The following is a 20,230-nucleotide window of genomic DNA, read 5'->3' on the forward strand; positions in this document are numbered from 1 at the left end:
CTGGGTGGCTCAGTCAGTTAAAGTGTCTGACTCTTGATCTCAGCTCAGGTCTTGATCTCAGGGTCATGAGTTCAAGCCCTGCACTGGGCACCATGCTGGGTGTGGAACAAAGAAAGAAGAGGAGAGAGAGAGAAGGGGGGGGGGGGCAAGTGGGGGAGGAGTTAGTGAGCGAGGAAGGAAGGAAGGAAGAAAAAAAAGAGAAATGACTTGCCCAAGGCCACACAACCAGTAAAAGCTTAGAATAGAACCAAAGACTTGACTCTCAGAAAGGTTTATATCTAGACATCTGCACCATGGAGGTGAGGAAAGACCAGACTGATCTCCAACAAGGATGGTCCAGCCTCTGCCTGCCCTGACTAAACTCTTTGAAAGAAGTCTCTAGGAAATAGCCTACCTGGCCACCACCACCCCCCACTGAATTACAAACTCCCACATGGCCATTACACACTGCCCTGTTACCCCTCTTGTCCCCAACCCTGGACGGCAACTAAGCTGTCTTGGGTCAATGGTGCCACCTGGTGGCTAGTACAGGGAAGTGCCTGACCTTCTTGTCGCTTTTCATCCTCCTCGAGTTTCTCCAGGGGCCATGGTTTTGTTTCCCCTCATACACAGCTCAGTTCATTACACTACAAGCAATCTCTTTCTCATATGCATCTTCTCTAACACCTTTAAGCCCTGGTCTCTCAGTTCTTCTCAAATTACCTTAGGACACCTCCCTCTCCTCCATTTTAGTCCATTAGTCCAAGGAAAGACTAGTACAAGTAATAAGCTTGTACCAATGAAGAGGAAAACTGGACATTCCAAAGTGAAACTGTACACACACACACACACACACACACACGCACATGCACACAGATGCACACACACCAGTGCCCAACCACTGGCATTCCAGAAACATCTAGAAGCGCCTATGGAATCAGAACAGAAATCTCCCGTCTCAATTGCCTTTCAGACCTACTTTTCCTCAAATAGCAAGAGTTCAGATAAATACCAAACCTACTACTTTATTTCATTTTTTTTTCATTCCTATTCAATATTATTCCCTGGTTGTTCCCCCCCCGCCCCCCCCACCAAAACTATGCCCAGCGTGAGATCTCACGGATCTGCCAGCTAGTGCAGAGCTGAGCTGGGTTGGGGAGACGTGGTTGGGTCTCAGAATGCCCGCTCTCCGTCTCATAGGGAGCACTGGGTGGCTGCTTTTTACCCTGAAGAAAGCCTGCTGGAGAGAGGTCAGACCTCAAGCCCTACAGACATTCTGCTGGCAATGAAAGAAACCTCAGTAGCTGCGACTTTCTGTGGGAGCTCACACCTGGGAGAGGAGCAAGCCCTGCATACCCAATGTGCTACAGGAGGATTTCCAAAGCCCAGCATGTCTTACTACCCCCCCACCCCAGCTCAAAGACCTTCCATGGCTCCCCCTGCCTTCAGGAGCTAAAAATAGGGGGAACTGATGGTACCTTTCCTTTTAGTAAAAACTATTTAACTGCTTTCCCTCTCTGTATAAGCGATAAGTAAGCAAGCTCAGAGTCCCCAGTAGCCTGAAGCAGAGATTCTCAAAGTATAGTCCAGGGACCCCTTGAGGGACCCCAAGACCTTTTCAGGGGGTCCTGTAAGGCCAAAACTATTTTCATGATAAATCCAAGATTTTATTGGCCTCATTGACTCTCACCCTCTCACAAGTACACAGTGGAGTTTTCCAAACGCACTAGGACGTGTGGTATCACAGCAGCTTGGATACGGAAGCAGATCTGAGAATCCAGCTGTCTTCTATTAAGCCAGACACTAAAGAGATTTGCAAAATCATAAGGCAATGCCACTCTGACTGAATTTTTTGGTATGGAAAATATGATTCTTTCTTATTTCAAACACGTTACTTATGTTACTTGTTTATTACTATTTTCTTTAATTTTTTAATGTTTATTTTTGAGAGAGAGAGAGAGAGACAGAGCATGAGCAGGGGAGGGGCAGAGAGAGAGGGAGACACAGAATCCGAAGCAGGCTCCAGAAGCGGGGCTTAAACTCACAAGCCGTGAGATTATAACCTGAGCTGAAGTTGGACGCTTAACCGACTGAGCCACCCAGGCACCCTTATTACTTTTTATGAATTAGTAAGTAAGTATTTAAACTTTTATGTTTTAAACTAAAAAGCTTCTTGGGGCCCTTGATAATTTTTAAGAGTTTAAAGGGGTCCCAAGACCCAAGACCCAAAATTGGAGAACCATTGTTCTAAAATACTACAACAGTATTTGAGATGGGACTAGGAGAAGCTCAGAATCTTGGTGCCACAAAAAAAAAAAAAAAAAAAAAACCTTAGGAATCCCTTGATCCCATATCATAGATGAGGAAATAGGCCTAGAGAGAGGAAGGGATTCCCTCCAAGGTCACCAGTAAGTTAGCCACAGAGTCAGGACAGGGGCCCAGAGGTCCTATCCCCCTCCTTCCGGGCTCCTGCACCTACCTTATAAGCCTCTAGTAGTTTGGAGCCCTGTGAAGCCCTGAGCCTCAGACTGTGGCCAAGGTTTAACCATATTCCAAAGCCAGAGAGAAGGGACTGTGGGATTTTCTGCCCCACAGGGCAGCAGGCACAGATCGGGGAAGAAAGCCAGTGGGAGCCCGTCCACTGTGGAGACTCTATCCCTTAAGCTGTCCCCTCAGCTGACCCCAGAACTCTTGTTCTGGCTGACCTCAGAACCAGCCCCCTGAACTGAGATCCCTCACACTCTGTCACCCTATCCTTTACATTCCCTAGGGTTCTCCAGAACACCAGACCACAGACCATGGGAAGGGGAGCTGGGGGGTGGGAGGGGAAGGTGTGGGCAAAGCAAGCGTGAAAACAGGGGCAGGGAGGGGTGGAGGGGGTATTCAGTGGTGCTGGCTCTCACACAGGCTTTCACTCACTGAATCAAAGTGAAACTCAGGGACCCGGGGGCCAGGAGGAACTGAAACTCGACCCCCCACACACACCCAAGGGACAGGCCCTAGGCACTAGGGAAAGGCCCAAGGAGCCCTTCCAACTGGCCACCTGGCCTCAGGTCCTCTGCTTTACCAAGAAAGTCTCTGACACTTCTCAGAGTGCCAATGATGACACAGCCAGAAGGACACGGAGAGTGGCCAGCCAGGCTGGGAGATGGAAACCTGGGTCCCTATCACCACTGCCACTCAGCACGCCCTGCACGCCCGGAGGCAAAGCCTGGGACCTCTGTGCCTGTCCCATCTGGTAGGTGTGGACTGAATGACCTCGATTTCACTGCTCTTCTGGGCTACAGGAGGTGTGGCTCCTTGACCTCGCCCTACTGCCGTGCCTTACCCCACTCACCACCGGCCTAAGAACCTGACTGCCTACTTCCCTGACCACACGCACACGTGCACACACACACACATACACACACACACACGCACAGAGCTCCATTGGGCAGGTCATGGTGCTGCCCCGCACAGGCTTTATTGCATCGACTGGACTCATGCTTGTTCCTCCAAGTCCACTCTAGGACTCCAGAAACTCAAAGGCCTTCAGGTAGAGAAAAACGGAGCACGAATAACTGAGAGCAAGTTGAATAGGGAGCAGCCTGAGACCCGCAGGCCCAGCAGCCAGAGACGGTCATGGCTACGTGGGAAAGTCTGCCCAGTGTTGCCAGATTGGAGTTTTGGGGTTTTTTTTCCCCCAAGAAAAGCCAAACATCCACATATGAAATCTGGTTTTTAAATGTCAGTAACTAATCAAAAATTACTTTAACTCCAAGGCAAGCCAAGTAAAGCATGACTGCCAGGCTGGGAATTGCCACCTGGCTTCTAAGCGATCCCCCTCCCAGCGGGAACCTTGGTTCTGAGCCCTGCACAGATAGACAAAGAAAGAACTCAGAGAAGGGCCCCCTGCGTGGGCAGCCTGAGGAGACCTCCAGGGGGCACCTCATGGAGGGCTGGGGAAGGGAGGCCTGCCCTGGTAAAGCCCCAGGAAAGACGGAGACAAAATGCCAGTCACCCCTTTCCCTCTCTGCAGAGGTTCTCTGGCTTCCAATGCTCCATCCTGGGCCTGGCTGTGAAGGACTCCTGGTCCAACACTGAAAATCCCTGCAGGGAGTGGGCTGGCTCTGGGAACCAGGCCAGGCCAACAGACCAGCCTCAAGGACAGCACTCCTGTGGGAGGGCCCCCTGTGTGGATAATGGCCTGGAGACAGGAAAGCTCAGGGAACGCACAGGGAGCAGAAGCACAGAAGGGACAAGGAAGAGGAACGGGAGACAAGGCAGGAAGGGCAAGGCTCATTGTCAAGAGTTGAGGTTCGCCCTGGGGATGAGTCAGGGGTCAGAGCCCCTCTGTCCCAGCACAGGCGGATGAGGTTCCTGGCGGCTTTCAACAGTGGGGGCAGCAGCCGGAAAGGAGAATGGGAGAGAAGGGACGGAAGAAACTGAGAGTTGCCACGTCAAAAGGCAGCTGGATACCAAGGATGTTCTGAAGAGTCCATTCCCTGCCTCTGGGTTTTCCAGATTTTTACTACGTGACCTGGTCAGACCCTTTCTCTTCTCCAAGTCTGTTTTCCCCTCTGGATAATGACTGGAATGACATGTCCTAGATGTTCTCCAAGGCCCTTTACTCCAACAGGGGAGCCCTGAGGTCCAAGCTGGTGACCCCACCCCCAGCCCTCCCAGGCCCAGGTGCTCTGCCCTCTGCCCTCCATCTTGGAGCCTCTCTTGTGTACCTAGGGCCACTCTTTGTGGACTGAGACTTGATCCTTTTACTCTTTTCCATCAGGGGGCTGGAAGACCAAGGTCCTGAGGAAAGGAAGCAAAGGAAAGCAAGTGGCCCTTCGTCTTGCTGCTGACACCTGGGGGCACTGTTGTTCAGTCTCGATGCCACAGCAGAGGCCTTACAAACAGGAAGACCGCGGTGGGCAGATCCCTAGTTTCAGCCACCAAACAGAAGGCTAGCGACTGCTTGACTTCAGCCTGTGACTGGCCTCGCACCCTCCAGCCCCACTCTCCTCCGTGGCCATTTATTAAGCACTTACTATGACTGGCCCCTGGGGCTAAACCCTTTGAGGGTATGATTTCATTTTATCCTCACAATAACCCACAAGGCTTGTGCTACGGATATTTTCCAGATGACAAAGTGGAGGGTCAGAGAGATTAAGTCACTCGCCGAAGATTTCACGCCAGGAAGTCCTCATGTTGCTCTGTCCCTGGCCTGTGAGCCTGTGTCCTTGCCTCAACACCTCACCATCTCATCGTGGGCTCTCCAGAGATGAGCGATCTGTGGAATCAAGGGCTGCCGATAACTCTTTTCACACATCCATTCCCTTCTGGCAAATCCGAGAGGGGTCTCTGCACCTTCGTCCCCAGCCTTCCATCCCAAGCCAGGGAGCAGCAGATAGGATGGGAGTGTCCAGCAAGGAAAAGGGTCCTGATAGAGGAAGATCAGGGTCTGCCCGTGGTGGGGGAGGGGGTCGGTCTGTGAGCTTCTGAAAGCCCTTCCCTCCCTGCGTGGGGTCCCAGGGAGGTCTGCAGAGCAGGGATGAGCTAGGGCTCCCAACCTGGGAGAGAGAGGAGCAGAGAGTTGGCAAGAGGGAGAGCAAGAGTGAATACAAGAAAAGAAAAAGTGACTGAGCATGTGTGAGAGAAAGAGAGGAACGAGAGACAGAGAGGGGCGTGTGTGTGTGTGTGTGTGTGTGTGTGACAGTATGTATGTGACAGTGTGTGTCTGTGTGTGAGAGTGTGTGACAAAGACAGGGAGTGTGTATGTGTGTGAAAGAGTGTGTGAGAGAGAGCGGGTGTGCAACAGCGTGTGTATGTGTGAGACCGTGAGTGACAGAGTGTGAGTGTGTGTGCGTGAGAGAGAGAGAGAGAGAGAGCATGCACGCTAGACCAGGAGACAGAAGCAGACAGAAAAAGTCTATTAACAGGACACAAACAAAGGCAGATAACACTGGATAAGATGCACCCCCAAATGAAAGGCATGAGGAAGAGACAGGCACCCCCAGGAAAGGGTAGACATAGTCATGACAGGAGCCCCTCCTAAATGCCCCCCAATCCTCTCCTTGAGAGTCATGCTGGACTTGGCATTTCTTGAAAAGGACAGGCCACCTAGGGATTTTGGATGCCTTTCCTGTGCCCTCTTCGGGCAGAGAGAAGCCGGGGGACAGAAGGCCAGAAATTCCACCTGCAGTGTACCTCTACTGCTCACAAAGGAGCTGTGGCTCCCACAGTCCACACTGGTCCTGGACTGGGCAGCCTTCTGAGCTAGTGAAAGGGATTCTCGCTCAGCTGACCTTGGTGTGCTCATCAGAGCTTTTCAAATTCTGGGGGTTGGAGAGGAGGGGGGGGGAGTCAAGGGGACCTTAATGGGGGCCCTGGAGATAGATGGTGGACAGAGACCCCACCGGAGATCCAAGGCCCAGGAAGAAACACAGGGTCTGGGGCTGCCCTTTCACCCATGGCCACTGTTCACAGCCGCTCCTGCCTGGCCCAGTCCAGCCTCCTAGTGGGGGAAGCACCGCATCAGGCTCTGTCCCCCTGGCCCAGTGGGAGTCCTGAGGCCTACACCAGAGACTTCACGAAAGCTCTCAGTACCAGCCACAGAACTCCTGAGCACCTCTGGGCACTGTGCCTTGTGCCAAGGAGCTGACCAGGGAGAGAAACGCATGCGATGTGGCCTCTGCCCAGTCAAGTCCATGTGGACGGCCACCTCAGAGTCAGGTGGCAGAAGGGAAAAACAAGTAGGGAAAACTACTTGCAGACATAGGAGGTCACAGAAGCACCTGCTATCCAGATTGTAACAGGTCTCAAAGTCATGGGATCCAAATCAGAATGCCTTCTTTGGCTCTTCTGCCTCTCCTTTGTCTAGTCCCTGATCACACATCTGATGACAGGGAGCTCATTCCCTTTCCAACCTAATGCTTCCATTCTTGGCCTAGCCTGGCTGTTATCTGAAAGCAGTTCCTTGCACTGAGCTACAATCTGCTTCCTGTAGCTTCCCTCAGCCAGCCCCAGCTCTGCCCTCAGAGGCCCCAGGGCCTTCTCTGCCACCTGAGCCGCACACAGCTCATCTGAGATCAGGACACAGCGGCCACATCCCCAAAGCTGATCTTGGAGGCAAATGTCCCGGGGGAGAGTCCTAGAATTTCTAGACCAAAGGGGCCCCTGGCAATCCACTAGTCTAACAGTGCCCTAACTTTTTTGTTTTTTTGCTACAGAAGTCTTTATTCAAATAGAGCTTTCTGTGGAAGCCCAAAATACCAAACAGAAACCCTCCTGGTTGAGGAGATTGCCCACTCCCCCTCCTTACTAACTGCGAACCCTCCACAAGCATGTGACTGACCCATTCCACCAAGAAGCACTCTTCTTGAGCAGCTACTATGCGCCAAGCACTTGCATCAAAGCCATATCATCCAATACAGTGGCCACTCGGCACACCATGAGGCTACTGAGCACTTTGAAATGTGGCGGGTGTAACTGAAGAACTAAAATTTAAATTTCATTTGATTTTTTTTTTTTTTTATTTAAAAAAATTTTTTTTTCCAACGTTTATTTATTTTTGGGACAGAGAGAGACAGAGCATGAACGGGCGAGGGGCAGAGAGAGAGGGAGACACAGAATCGGAAACAGGCTCCAGGCTCCGAGCCATCAGCCCAGAGCCCGACGTGGGGCTCGAACTCACGGACCGCGAGATCGTGACCTGGCTGAAGTCGGACGCTTAACCGACTGCGCCACCCAGGCGCCCCAAAATTTCATTTGATTTTAAAAACAGAAGCAGGGGGCGCCTGGGTGGCTCAGTCAGTTGAGCGTCTGACTTCGGCTCAGGTCATGATCTCGCGGTATGTAAGTTGCAGCCCCGCGTTGGGCTCTGTGCTGACAGCTCAGCCTGGAGCCTACTTCGGATTCTGCGTCTCCCTCTCTCTCTGCCCCTCCCCCGCTAATGCTCTGTCTCTGTCTCTGTCAAAAATAAATAAACATTAAAAAAAAAACAAACAGAAGCAGTATAAACTATTTTCCCCTTGATAAAGGGCCACTTCCTAGGAGGAGCCTTCCTGGATCCCTTTGGTCAAAATCTGCCCCTCCATGCCTTGCTCTTCTCCCCCTCTGGTGTCACCGCCCATCACAGCACCATCTTACACACTGACCATTGGAGGGACTTTGGGCTTGTCAGTCTTGACCCCAGCCTGTGAGCTCTAGAGGGCAGGCCCTTTGTGACTAGACTCTGCAACCACCCACCCCTGTCCTGAGGCCTGGGCATGAGAGTGGCAGCAGGAACTGCCCACAGGGCAAAACCCAAGTCCTAGCTGGAGATGACTGCAAAGTAGAATCCACCTTGCAGAGCCTCAGTCACCTCATCTGAGAAATGAGGGTGAGGATTCCTCTTGGCCTCTTCCTCTTGGCCCTTTGTGCCTCTCTTCCTCATAGCCCTTCCCTAAGGCTGTCAAGGGCTCCTGTGAAAAACAGTGCCGTGGTCTTCCGCAAAAGGCCAGCCCTCCCAGTGCGCCCAGCAATGCTGGTTTCTGACTTTTTCATCACGCTCTCGGCAGCATCCAACCTGCTGACCAGTCCCTTCTGCTTGAAACTCTTCCTCACACTGTCCCCAGGCTCTGCCCAGCCCCAGGCTGCTCTACCTCCCAAGCATCTCTTTTGGAGGCACTGAGGTAATGAGAGCTGGGGGGGGGGGGGGGGCGGGGAGGGGATTCCAAGGAACTGGGGCCTTCAGGGCCTCTCCAGCTGCTCCCAGCTCCCCAGGCCACACCAGCTGTGTGGCTTTGACAATGTCACAGAACTCTTTGGGGCCTCAGTTTCCTCCCCTATAAGATAGGGGTGACAATTTCTGCCTCTTTAACTCCCCCTGAAGCCAATGCCAGGATCCAGGGAGATAGGGAGGGAGGGAGGGAAGGAGGGTGGGAAAGGGTATCCGGGAGCACTGGGGAGTAGTCCTTCAAGGCAGTTTGCTGATGTGAACAAGGGCACTTCTGCCCACCTCTCTGCTTTAACACACTCCTGGTGCTGCAAGGGGAGAAGGGGCTCTGGTTGCCATTTGGGGCTCCCACTCTTCCCAATCCTGTCGGCTTCCAGGACCATCAAATCATTGTCCCTTAGCTCCCGGAAAACGGACTAGATCACTTCCCAGGTCTTTCTGGAGATCAGTACTTGATCTCGAAGAGTATCCAATCCTACATCTGATCCTTGATGCTCTCATACAGCAGCCCCAGCCCATGGTCACCTAGGCTCTACTTACATACCTCTAGTGACAGGGCACTCACTACCTACCAAGGTAGCTCCCTTTGCCTCAGACCACTCTCATATCTACAAGTTTTTTCTTACACTGAGCTGAAATTCTGAATCTGCTGCAGACTGGCCTTGAAGGCCAGACAACAAAGTCTCATTCCTCTTACCTTCCAGGCCAGCTCTCCAAATATTTGAAGGCAACAGTCCAGTCCTGCTCATTCTTCTCTTTGTTGTATTGAAACAACCCTAGAGGCTCAAGGTGTTCTCCAGGTGCTGTAATATCCAGATCCCTGCCATTCCAGGTGACACCCACCTGGACACATCTCAATCTGTCACTGTCCTTCTTAAAGGTCAATACCCCAACTGGGCCACAGTCCTTGAGAAATGATCTGATGGCACAGAGCAGTCTAGACCAACAACACCTGCATTCTGACCACTCGATAGCTTTTTAAATTTCTAAATGTTTATTTATTTTGAGAGACACAGTGCGTGCGAGCACAAGGCAGGGAGGGACAGAGAGAGGGGGAGAGGGAGAATCCCAAGCTGGCTCCGTGCTATCAGCACAGAGCCCCATGTGGGACTCCATCTCACAAACCTCGAGATCATGACCTGAGCCAAAATCAAGAGTCGGACGCTTAACCGACTAAGCCACCTCAATGCCCCCCACTCGATACCTTTTAAAGCAGCACGAGAAGCTGAACAGTGGCCGCTGAGCAGAAGCTAAAAGCCAATATAATGCTCCACAAACACAGTAAAACAGCTGCCCCCCCCCCCAGTGCTCCACAAACACAGTAAAACAGCCCCCACCCCCTGCCAAATCAGGACCTGTTTGGTGATAAACATCAAACTAGATTTTTTTTTTTTTAATTTCTCCAAAAGTCTGTGCCGGGATCCCTCGGCCTGTGAGGGAGTCTCACACAACCTGCCCCTCCACTGTGATCAAACACAGCCGGGCCCCAGCTTGGGCACATCTGCTGTGAGTGCAGGTGACAATGGCAGAAAAGATGACAGCACCAACCCCATAAACCAACAGAGATGGTAGGCCCACTGCCTCCTGCGGTAACACAGCACAATCGCCCACTGAGTTAAAGACTTCTGACATCTGCTCCGAGTGTCTAGAACAGGGGAAAGGGGTGAGGGAAGTTCCAAAGCTGTGAATCATCTCCCCCCCCACCACCGGCGCCCCCACAGCTCCAAGAGGAGGCCAGAGATCCAGCTTCCGCACTGCCCAGAACACGAAGACCACAGGCCAATCCACCGCTGGGCCGACTCAATTTTCTAGTTACAGATCTTAAGTACTTAGGCATGTGCTCATGAGAACACACATCCCTTACAGGGAGCCGAGAAAGGGAATTGTGCTGAGGAACAGAATAATTGAATCAAGATTTCTGTCACGCAGCTCTCAGGCCCTAGACCATAGGCGTTTTTTTTTTTTTTCTTCCCCCTCTCCTGGAGAAGGTCTTACAGACTCCCAGGGGTTCGTTTCTCCTCTCAAACCCATTAACGTCAGCTGCACTGGCAGCCCATCAGGGAACAGAAACCCAGGTTAAGGTGGGCCTGTGTGCAGGACAGAGATGGCCGGCTCCCGGGACCCAGGCAGCAGGCATACACACGGGTTCAGAAAAAGCAACTGGGAAGATTGTCATCTTTGTAATCCCCAGGAGGCCACTGCACTCCTTCCTTCCAGGCCCAAGGGCAGAGATGAGATGATTAACTTCCTCAGCCCCCCACCATCGCTGCCTTCGTCGTCGTCGTCGTCATCGGAGGCCTTCTGGGAGAGCCAGCTGGGAGAACCCACCTGCTGACCCCCTCCGCCCAGGTGTGCGGCTCTCACTGCAGGGCACCCAGCACGCCCTCGGCTCCCAGGCTCCCCAAGAAAGGAGACAAAAGGCCTTGCACTGTACCCTGCACACCCTGCCCTTGGGCATCAGATCTGCACACAGGTTTCTTACAGACCACAAAGCTCAGAACACAAGGACTCTGCCAGGCCCTCTTTCCTTCACCCAAGGGGTGAAGATGAGGGCACACTGGTGAGAAATCCGCAATCCCAGCCAGTATCCTGCCTGCCTCTCCCAGGGCACCCAGCCCCTTCCCGTGTCCACCCGACCTGGGGACTCCGGTGCTCATCAGGCATCTTTGTTTCTACTCCTCCCTGACGGCCCCACAGCAGATCCCGTCCGGTCGGGTCCGCCCGGGACAGGACTGCAGAGGCATCTCTTACCTTCATCTCTCTTGCGCTTGTTGGTGTCTGCGCTGGGAGACGTGATGCCCAGGATACCGCTGATGGAGTACGAGGAGCCGGCCGAGTCCGTGCTCACCGACGACACCTGCGTCACGGAGCCCGTGGACACTGTGCAGAGGGAGAGGGGCTGGTCAGGGCCCGGCGGGAGGGCTGTGGGGGCGGGCGCTTTGCCGGGCAGCCGGCCAAAACAAAAGCACTCACCCTACACTGGGCTGGATGCCACTGTTTGCGGAGCAGCGGGAGCGCGGGATGCAGTGAGTGTTCGCTGAGGACACCCGCCCTATGGCAGCGTCTACACCTGGGCGATGGGGGCAGCCCTCGGGGCATTTGCCCCGGTTTTCTGCTGCTGGGGGCATGCAAGGGGGAGCACGGGCAGCTAGGAGGGCTGACGGTGCAGAAAGGCACACAGGACAGCGTGAGAAGAGCAGTAGCTCAAATCCTGTCCAAGAATGCAGGAAGCAGGGGGACGGCGAAGGGGGGGGGGAGCTGGGGCCTACCACCAGCCAACCTAGACCGCTCATTAGGCAGCTTCATTCCCTGCTTACATATCCACCCATCCACACGGACATAAATACCTGCACACTCATACACTTAGCCAACAAAACTCCAAATGGCAAACTGTTCCTTCTCTTTATAGTTCCTCACTGGCTTTTCTCCCTCTAGTTTACCTGGATTTTCACATTCAATATTAATTATGTAATAATGATAGGCTATATAATAGAATATATATGTGCACATATAATATATATTGATATGTATAATATCATATATGATATTATATATCATATATATAGTAATCTGTATATATATATATAATCATATATACAGTAATCTGCCCCTCGTTAAGTAATAATGAAGAACAATAATACGCTTCACATTAATGCCTTGCTTTTCATTTGACGGTTGCAACAATGTCAAGTGCTGTTATTTATACTCCTGGGTCAAAGGAGGAAACTGAAGGCGCCATAAGGTGAAGTGATTCGCTAAATGTCATCTAGCCAATAAGCAGTAGCACCAGCACTTGGCCTCAGGTCTACTGACTTAAAGTCTTGATTTCCCCTGCCCAGAAACGTGGGCTGAGCTCAGTGACTTATTGTGACTAAGGCCAGGTCTCTACATTCCTAAGGATAAGAACAGGGGAGGGGAGGGGAGGGGAGGTTTTGCGCAAGTTTCACTTTAACTCCGAACCCCAGAGTCCAGGGGAAAAAGAGCAGCCAAGTCGTCAGGGTCCTCTCAAGCTGTACAGCTGAATTTCCATTTCTGGGCTGTGGGAATTCTCTCTTGGTTCATTAAAACCTACAAACCAATCTCTGACACATTTCCTTGGGCTATAACTAGCTGGAGGCAGGTGGAGCCGCCTTTGACTCTAAAGTGTAGGAAATTACTAGAAATGGTGGTGTTGCGTGAGAAGCTGTTTGTTGCTTTCCTTGGAGCATATCCAGCTCTTGCTCCTACAGACCTAGAGGGAACAGTGCCTTTCTTCTTATATCTGAGTTAGATTTTAGATCTTCCTTAGGAGACACAGAAGTAGAAATCGTTAACTTCTCTTTTCCTTCACCAGAAGAAGCTCCTCAAAATAGATTTATGCAAATCTCACAACCTTTTCTGTATTAAGGTGCAAAGAACAGAGGAAGAAAGAAGATCACACGTCATTTGGTACTTTAAAAACCAACAACCACATATAACCAAGGCTCGCCATGTTGCTGACAGAGCCAGTGATAGTTCTGATTATCTTGTGATTGCGCCAGACTCCAAAGACCCAGGTTCCAATTCTGCCTCCGTCACTTATGAGCAATGTGACCTTGGGCTAGTTAGTTAATCTCTCTAACTTCCATTTCCTCACTCCTCAATAAGTCTGTAAACGATAAAGGCCTGTACGCATACAAGGTACATTTTTTTTTTATAAAACTTTCTGAGACAAAGCATTCTGCTGACCTACAAGTAGAATTATTCCTCTAACCCAATTGCAAGAATATTATCGGGTATTCTTAGTCTCATATTCATTGCTCCGTCATCCGAAATAGTTAAAGCTACAAGGGAAATCTCAGCCACAAACATTTCCCCAGGAGCCCTCCTCAACCCTCTTCACACCAGCTCAACAGAGCTGGTAACAGTTCCCTTCCTTTGGCTCACACTGCATCCTGTATTTCCTTCTTGAGCCTTATCTCAGTGTTTTGCAAACTTCTCTTCGTTACATTCCCCTATTAGACCGAGAAGCCCATGAGAATGGAGATTCTGTCCTGCCTCCTTTATAACACTAGTCTCCATGCAAAGCAAGGGCATAGCAAACACTTTTTGAATGGATTCCTAAATAATTATTTTATGGAAGGGAGGAACTCTCTCTTACCTTTATTCACAGAGGCAACCATGGTGGATCAGAAACCTCAGGGAGCACCTAGTTTGTGCACGTCAGTCCACAAATGGGGAAACTGAGACTCGGAGAAGTAAAGGGACGTACTCACTGGATGAGTTAATGGCAGAGCTGGAACTATAAGCCTGCCTCTGCCCATCCCCCATCACTGCGGGGGGGGGGGGGCGGTTCTTCAGTTAAAGAGGGAGTGACAAAGGTGGGGAAACATTACACAGTCTGAGGCATTATTAAGTGACATTGACCGGGACTGTCAGAGGCTTACTGAACTGAATGGTCAGCACTTTCTTATAGTAGAATAACTTTCCCCCCAGAGGTGTTCCCTTTATCCCAAGTGGAGAAATAATATGTCTTAAATAGACACATGTCATTTTCATCTCACAGTCTTTTCGGGGAAAGGACAGGCAAGCGAAACTTCTGAACTCTTTAGTAGTTGGAAATAGGACCCCCACCCTTATAAGTCATGCTCACTCAGACTATCTCCCATGAGTATCAAAAGCCCCACTGGCAGTCCTCGACAGTTCATGGAGTACATGAGATTGAAGTGAGCGAGACAGAGAGAGAGAGAGAGAGAGAGGGAGGGAGAGAAAGTTTGGGAAGTTTTGCCACATCTTCACTCAAGACTGCAAGTGCACAAAGAATTGTAGAAGGGCTGGTTGATAGAAGAAAAAAACACATTCAAAACTACTTACTGACTAATGATGCAGAAAATGTTATGAATAAGTATCCCTTTCTTGATTTATTACTTTAATTATCTGACATTCTATAGACCCCCATTAGTGGATTTTTTTTTTTTTTGGCTTAGATTTCAATTTTCTGTCTCATGGTGAAAGCTATTTATCATAATAATCAGTAAAATTCAAAACCTTTTAGCAGTATTTATAAAATTCATTTACCAGGTTCAGCCCTTGGAGAATGACAAAGAAGGCGCATTAGTACGTGTGCCGAAGTGTTTTATGCAGAATTATCTGTCCATAAGAATGATTAAAAAGTTCTTTAGAATATTTGGAGCCCATTAGATTTTTAAATTTTTTTAAAAAGTTCTTCTTACCTATGCTGTGACTGGAAGCTGGGACCGGCTGGTTCGGGGGTTGCTGTACTTTAGTCCGGATGATCCTGTGGACAGTTGGGGGAAAAATTAATGGCTATTTACCACCACGGAGAAGGGATCTCAACCGGCTATGCACGGCAAAGGCCTGGCAAGCTGGGGCAGACGAGGAGGGAGGTTATGACCCCAGATTGGGAGTGTAGGGGGTTAGCAGCGCTATGGACTAGTCCCAATTCAGCCCCTAACTCCCTGGGTGGCTTTGGGTAACTTGTTCCCACCCCTCTCTGGGCTTCAAGTACCTCTTGTGTAGGAAAAGGATGACACATTAATGTTACAAACAGACATCTTTTTCTCTGGAGCAGCTCCAGTTCCATAAGGAACTCCCCGAGGGACGCTAATAGGGACTTTCTTCCCTTTCCTGGACCTCTGCCCCCCCCTCGGTGGAATGAAGGGACTGAACCAGGTGACCTCTCTGTTCCCTGGGGGCCCACGTGCTCTGGTTTCTCTGCCGGAGAGAGCCACGTCCTCACCCGTTAAAAATTACCAAGGAAGCAGATGCATGTTGCTCTGAAATTAGAAAGGGTTAAAGTGCTGCCGGGACAGGCTTGGCTTTGCTAAGAGGAAGACTCCAAAGCTGCCTTGTACAAAGCCACATGGTTAGGCTCCAACAAGGCCAGGAGCCGGGGGTGTGCTGGCCTGTCTTTCCAGAGACCTTGCCCTAGTTCTAATATGATGAACTTGATTGTGACCCTGGGCAAGTCCATTCTGTTGCCGGCCTCAATACAATGAGGAAGTTGGAACAGACCACTCTAATTAAATCCTTTTTTGGGGGAAAAATAATCTTCAAACAAAGCCCACTGTATGAAAGGGATAATAGTGGTACTGCTTTTCCTTTGCCCCGGCAGCTCTGATGTTCTTCTGTAGGACCTTGGGCTCTGAGAAGCTTAGCTTATAAATTTCTGTCTAGAAGAGCACACTCATATGGGTCTCCTCCGTGAGACCCCAAGCCCTGTGTGTCATAGCGCAACCAACCAGGGCTGGGCCCAAAGTCCCTGCGGGATCTGCACGAAAGCTCCTTCCCTGAGAAGGGAAGCTTCTCCCTTCTCATTAGGGAGAAGGGTGGGTGGTAACAGAATGTTCAGCTTCTTTGGAGACGTTCTACTCCAGCCTCCAAGGATCACCTTTTAAAAGAACAGTTATTAGGGTTTTTCTTAATTATAAAAGTACTTTGTGCTCATTGTAGACTATTAGGACGAGAAATACAAAGAAGGTATCTAAAATCACATTTCGATGTACCTCCTTTATGCTAACATTCCTACGCATATTAGGAAATACACATTTCCTTTAACAAAATCAAGATTAAAACGCATCCATGGTTTTGTATCTGGCTCTCTTCACTCAGTGTTAGGCAAGAGGCTTTTTCACATTCCAGACCGTTATTTCTGGAAGTTCAAGTTTCAAGCTGCACTGAGTCTCCAGCTTGTACAAATGGAGAGGAGTAAGGATACCCTCATTGGGTTGTGCCCTCAGAGATCTCACAGCTCAGTGGCGGGCACCGAGGCCCCTCAGCATGCCCAGCTGAGAGCCTGAACGGACATTTCTGTTCACACCACAGCCCAACCACAGGTCCCCTGGAGTCCAGGCCCCTGGAGCCCCCAGGGCCTTTTGCCTTTTTCTTATGAGTCAGCTTAAGTGTTGCTTCAAATGCATTCAGGGTTGGTTTGTTTCCTCCAATATTCAAAATTCTTATTTTAACTAAACAAACATGGAACATATTGACAAGGACCTGGGAGTGAGACAGTCTTTTGGACCACCTGGAATTAAGTTAGAATCTGATCTAATTTCTGTATTTGTGTGTATGTCACCTTTTCCAAGGATACATGTGTGTTTGTCTACAGAGATATAGCTAATGTGAATATCTGGCTATACAGATATAAATACAGTTTACCTATATTATGGGTTGTGTACATATAAATGTATGGTAAAATATATGAGAACTATTTCTCATATTTATTTCCTATAAAGTCCTAGCTTTGCAGAGTATTGCCTGGCCATTAAGTTTGTACCTAGGCAGAGCAAAGAAAATTATGTTTTCCTTATTTTTCTTTTAAAATATTTATAAGCCACTTGGTAAAACATTATTAATTGTTACAAATCATTAAGAGGCCACTGCAGCATACTGATTAAAACCACAGGCTCCAGAATCAGACCACTAGAGTTTGAAACCCAGTTTTCCAATTTGCCAGCTGCATGACCTTGAGTAAATTAACTCCTCTGTGCATCAGTTTCTTCATCTGCAAAATGGGACCAAGAATCATTCCTACATCATAGGGTTATGATGAGAATGAAACTAATCAATTACTTAGAATAGCAGCTGTTGCACAGTAAGTTTGCTATAAATGTTAGCTGTTATCTTCAGTAGTATCTTCAGAAAGATTAAAGACAAGCTTCAACCTTAAAAGGTTCATATTTTCCACAAATGCCTTAAAAACACATGAGATCCCCTTGGGAACTAGGGAGGGAAAAGTAGCCATCCCCACACCCTATTTTAAGGCTATAGAGGAGCTGTCCTTTATAGGCGAGATCAGAATTGTAGGGAACCCTCCAAAGCTGTCCCCAGGGATAGAGATTTTGCCCATCTGCTTGCAGCAGCTGCCAAAAAAAAAAAAAAAAAAAAAAAAAAAAGGAACAAAGAGCATTATCTTCCACTGAGAAGAAATGGTAGTGGGAAGGACAAGACTAATTGAATCATAGCAATTCTAAAAAAAATTTTAAATTAACAAGCAATCGTCAAGACGTGTCACAGTAAGAGTCATACTCTGGACCTCTTCTAAACCAGAGACAGTCTGGCTACCTGGCAGTTAACACTAAAGGGTTTTGCCTTTGCTTCGCTGAGCATGAGCATGATCCTAGGTGCCATGTGAGCATCCTAGATGGTCCAGCAGAGAAGGGAATTCAACAATCCACCAATTCCTGCAAATGAGGACACCAAAGCCCAGAGTGCTGAAGTGACTTGCCCAGGGTCACACAGCAGGTCAGCCCAGACTCCCAGCTCCCATGCTCGAGCAATTTCCTTTGCACCACATTCAAAAGAAGTGGCCCCTCTGCTAAATATTTCCTATAGGAGACATAAAGTCTATTTGGATTCCAAATCCATTTAGAAACTGAGGGACTAAACTTCAAGGGCTTCAGGTATTACAGGCATTTGTAAGGATCCTATTTCAACATCACCCTCACTTCTTTGAAAGGCTAGGTCTTCTCACACACATATTCCTCCATCCCCGCCCCCCATTACACAATTACATTGAAGGAGAAAATCATGGTGCCTTTAAAAAGGAAATAGGAAGACAGGGCTGAAGATATACCCACATCTACTGCACTGGTCAAACTGCCATTGGTGCAGTAAGAATCTTGGGTCATCAGCTGTGCTAAGAATCCCAAACCAAGGGTCCAACTGGGCCATGCTGGGAGGGGGCCCACAGGTGACACCCAGGCCAGCAACTGATGTGGAGAAGAAAGAGGGGAATGGGTAAACACTCTCAGAAGTCTTGCTGCCCAAGTTCAGATTAAGAGTAGACTTTACAAACTGTCATCCCCAGGCCACATCAATTCCTGAGTGGGTTTTGTTTGGCCTGCACAGTCATTTGTTTTATTTGAATTAGTTGCCAATAATTGTAGGGTGGGAGCTTTTACATAAATACACGGATTTGTAGCTTCCCTTGAAAAATCCAAACACCTAGCAATCCTGATCCCACGTTCCCACATGACAACAACCAATTGTTGCTAAGTGGAACCGTCCTTCTAACTGGGAGTGCCACTCACAGTCCCCACCACTTGGCCCCTGATTTAGAGATCCGGGACTGGATTGGAAGGAAGGCTCCATTACCGGCTTCCGTCAGCTCTTGGACAGTCACCTCCCACTGACACTCGGGCTGGATTCTAAGAATCCTTGGTGCAGGTCGTGCAGCACCCCCAGCCCTTTTTTGTCCTTAGGAAGCCACATAAACATGATGGCTCGTGTCCCAGCAAATCTCCCACATGCTGAGCAAAACAGGTTCGATGTCGCTGAATTCCGTGTCAGTCACGGGTTCCCAGGCTGCTCTCCCAGAAGACAGGAGAAAGGCATACACTGGTAGGGGTGGATAGTGGAGACGACACTGCTGCCACCGGAATAGCTACAAATCCAGCCACCATTCCCTCCTTAGCTGTGTGAAGTAGGGGAAGAGTGAGAAGTTGCCCCCGGGAAGGCAAGAGCTGGGAGAGGAATCCGTGGACGCTCTTACATCATGACCGTGACGTTTGCGAGACAGTTACTTGGAAACTGCACCCGTTTGAACGCAGTTTTGGAGAGCAGCTTTGCCTTCATATGGAAAATAAAACTGCACGCAGGGATGGCTCAGGCTTTCGTGGACGGGGCAGGGGGAGGTGGGTGGCGGTGGGAGGGAGGCACCCACAGTGTCCTTGTTCATCTGCATTGCTGGCTTGGTTGGCTAAAGACACAAAGAGCTCTGAGTGAAGTGCCACAGTGTGCCCCCAGAGAAGAGCCCCCAGCAGGGTGCCCAGGAGAGGGCTGTGGGCCACAGAGGGAGCTGCAGACACGCAGCAAAGCGCAAAGGCTGCGAGGTGCGTGGACATGGTAGGAATGACTGTTTTACTCCTCCTTGCCTCTTTGCTCTCGGATCCTCAGTTCTGTCACGGGTAGAGTCCTACAGGGCAATGGTGGAAAGAGATAGGCCCTCCTCTTACTAACATCAGGGGTCCCGGACTCTACTCCCATCTCTACCTCAAAATCATCATTCCTCTACACCTCTCTTCTGGGCCTCAGTTTCTATACCTGCCAAAGAACAGAGTTAAGCCTCGAGGGCTACAGGAGACGAAAGACCTGAAAACACCTCAGAGGCACAGCCACCGCTGTGGACACACAGGAGCCCCTGAGGCTAGCCACGGCCCCAGCAACCAGCAAGCAGCCGCCCAGCGCAACTCCAAGCACAAAGCACCAGCTGGTCCACGGCTTCCCTAGACACTCGTGTAAGTCCCGCCTCACGGCCTCCACCGCTCCGTCGGGCCACTGTGCTCTTTTCACTTCGTATCTTCCTTTCAAGTAACTTACGTTTTGACTTAGACTTACTTTATGAGGCAATACGAGTTCTTTACCGTAAATGGGAGGGATAGTTCATAAAGTTCACACTCACTGGCTTGGTGTTCCACTTATATTTTTCTAAAATACATTAAAGCAAATTCATCATAAATAGATGACCGTTTTCATCCTTGTATTACAGAAGATATAAGCTGGAGCCCTGCAAATGAGTTATGCTCGTCCTGTAAGGCATTTTTTTTTTCACTGAAATTCATTGCCACCATTTAATAATAT

General features: G+C 49.7%; 1 protein-coding gene across 3 annotated transcripts in view; it reads right to left on the reverse strand.

The window, feature by feature from the left end:
* PAX5 (paired box 5) overlaps nucleotides 1-20,230 on the reverse strand; it is a 187,421-nt gene that overhangs the window by 145,501 nt on the left and 21,690 nt on the right. For all 3 annotated transcript variants that reach the window (XM_040481702.1, XM_040481704.1, XM_040481703.1), the window contains exons 4-5: nucleotides 14,863-14,927; nucleotides 11,423-11,551 (exon numbers count right to left, since the gene is read on the reverse strand). In XM_040481702.1, the coding sequence (XP_040337636.1) occupies nucleotides 11,423-11,551; nucleotides 14,863-14,927 (194 nt within the window). The remainder of the gene's footprint in view (nucleotides 1-11,422; nucleotides 11,552-14,862; nucleotides 14,928-20,230) is intronic.

Source organism: Herpailurus yagouaroundi, unplaced genomic scaffold, assembly GCF_014898765.1.
Source record: "Herpailurus yagouaroundi ecotype Mexico unplaced genomic scaffold, PumYag 160, whole genome shotgun sequence".
Taxonomy (NCBI): domain Eukaryota; kingdom Metazoa; phylum Chordata; class Mammalia; order Carnivora; family Felidae; genus Herpailurus; species Herpailurus yagouaroundi.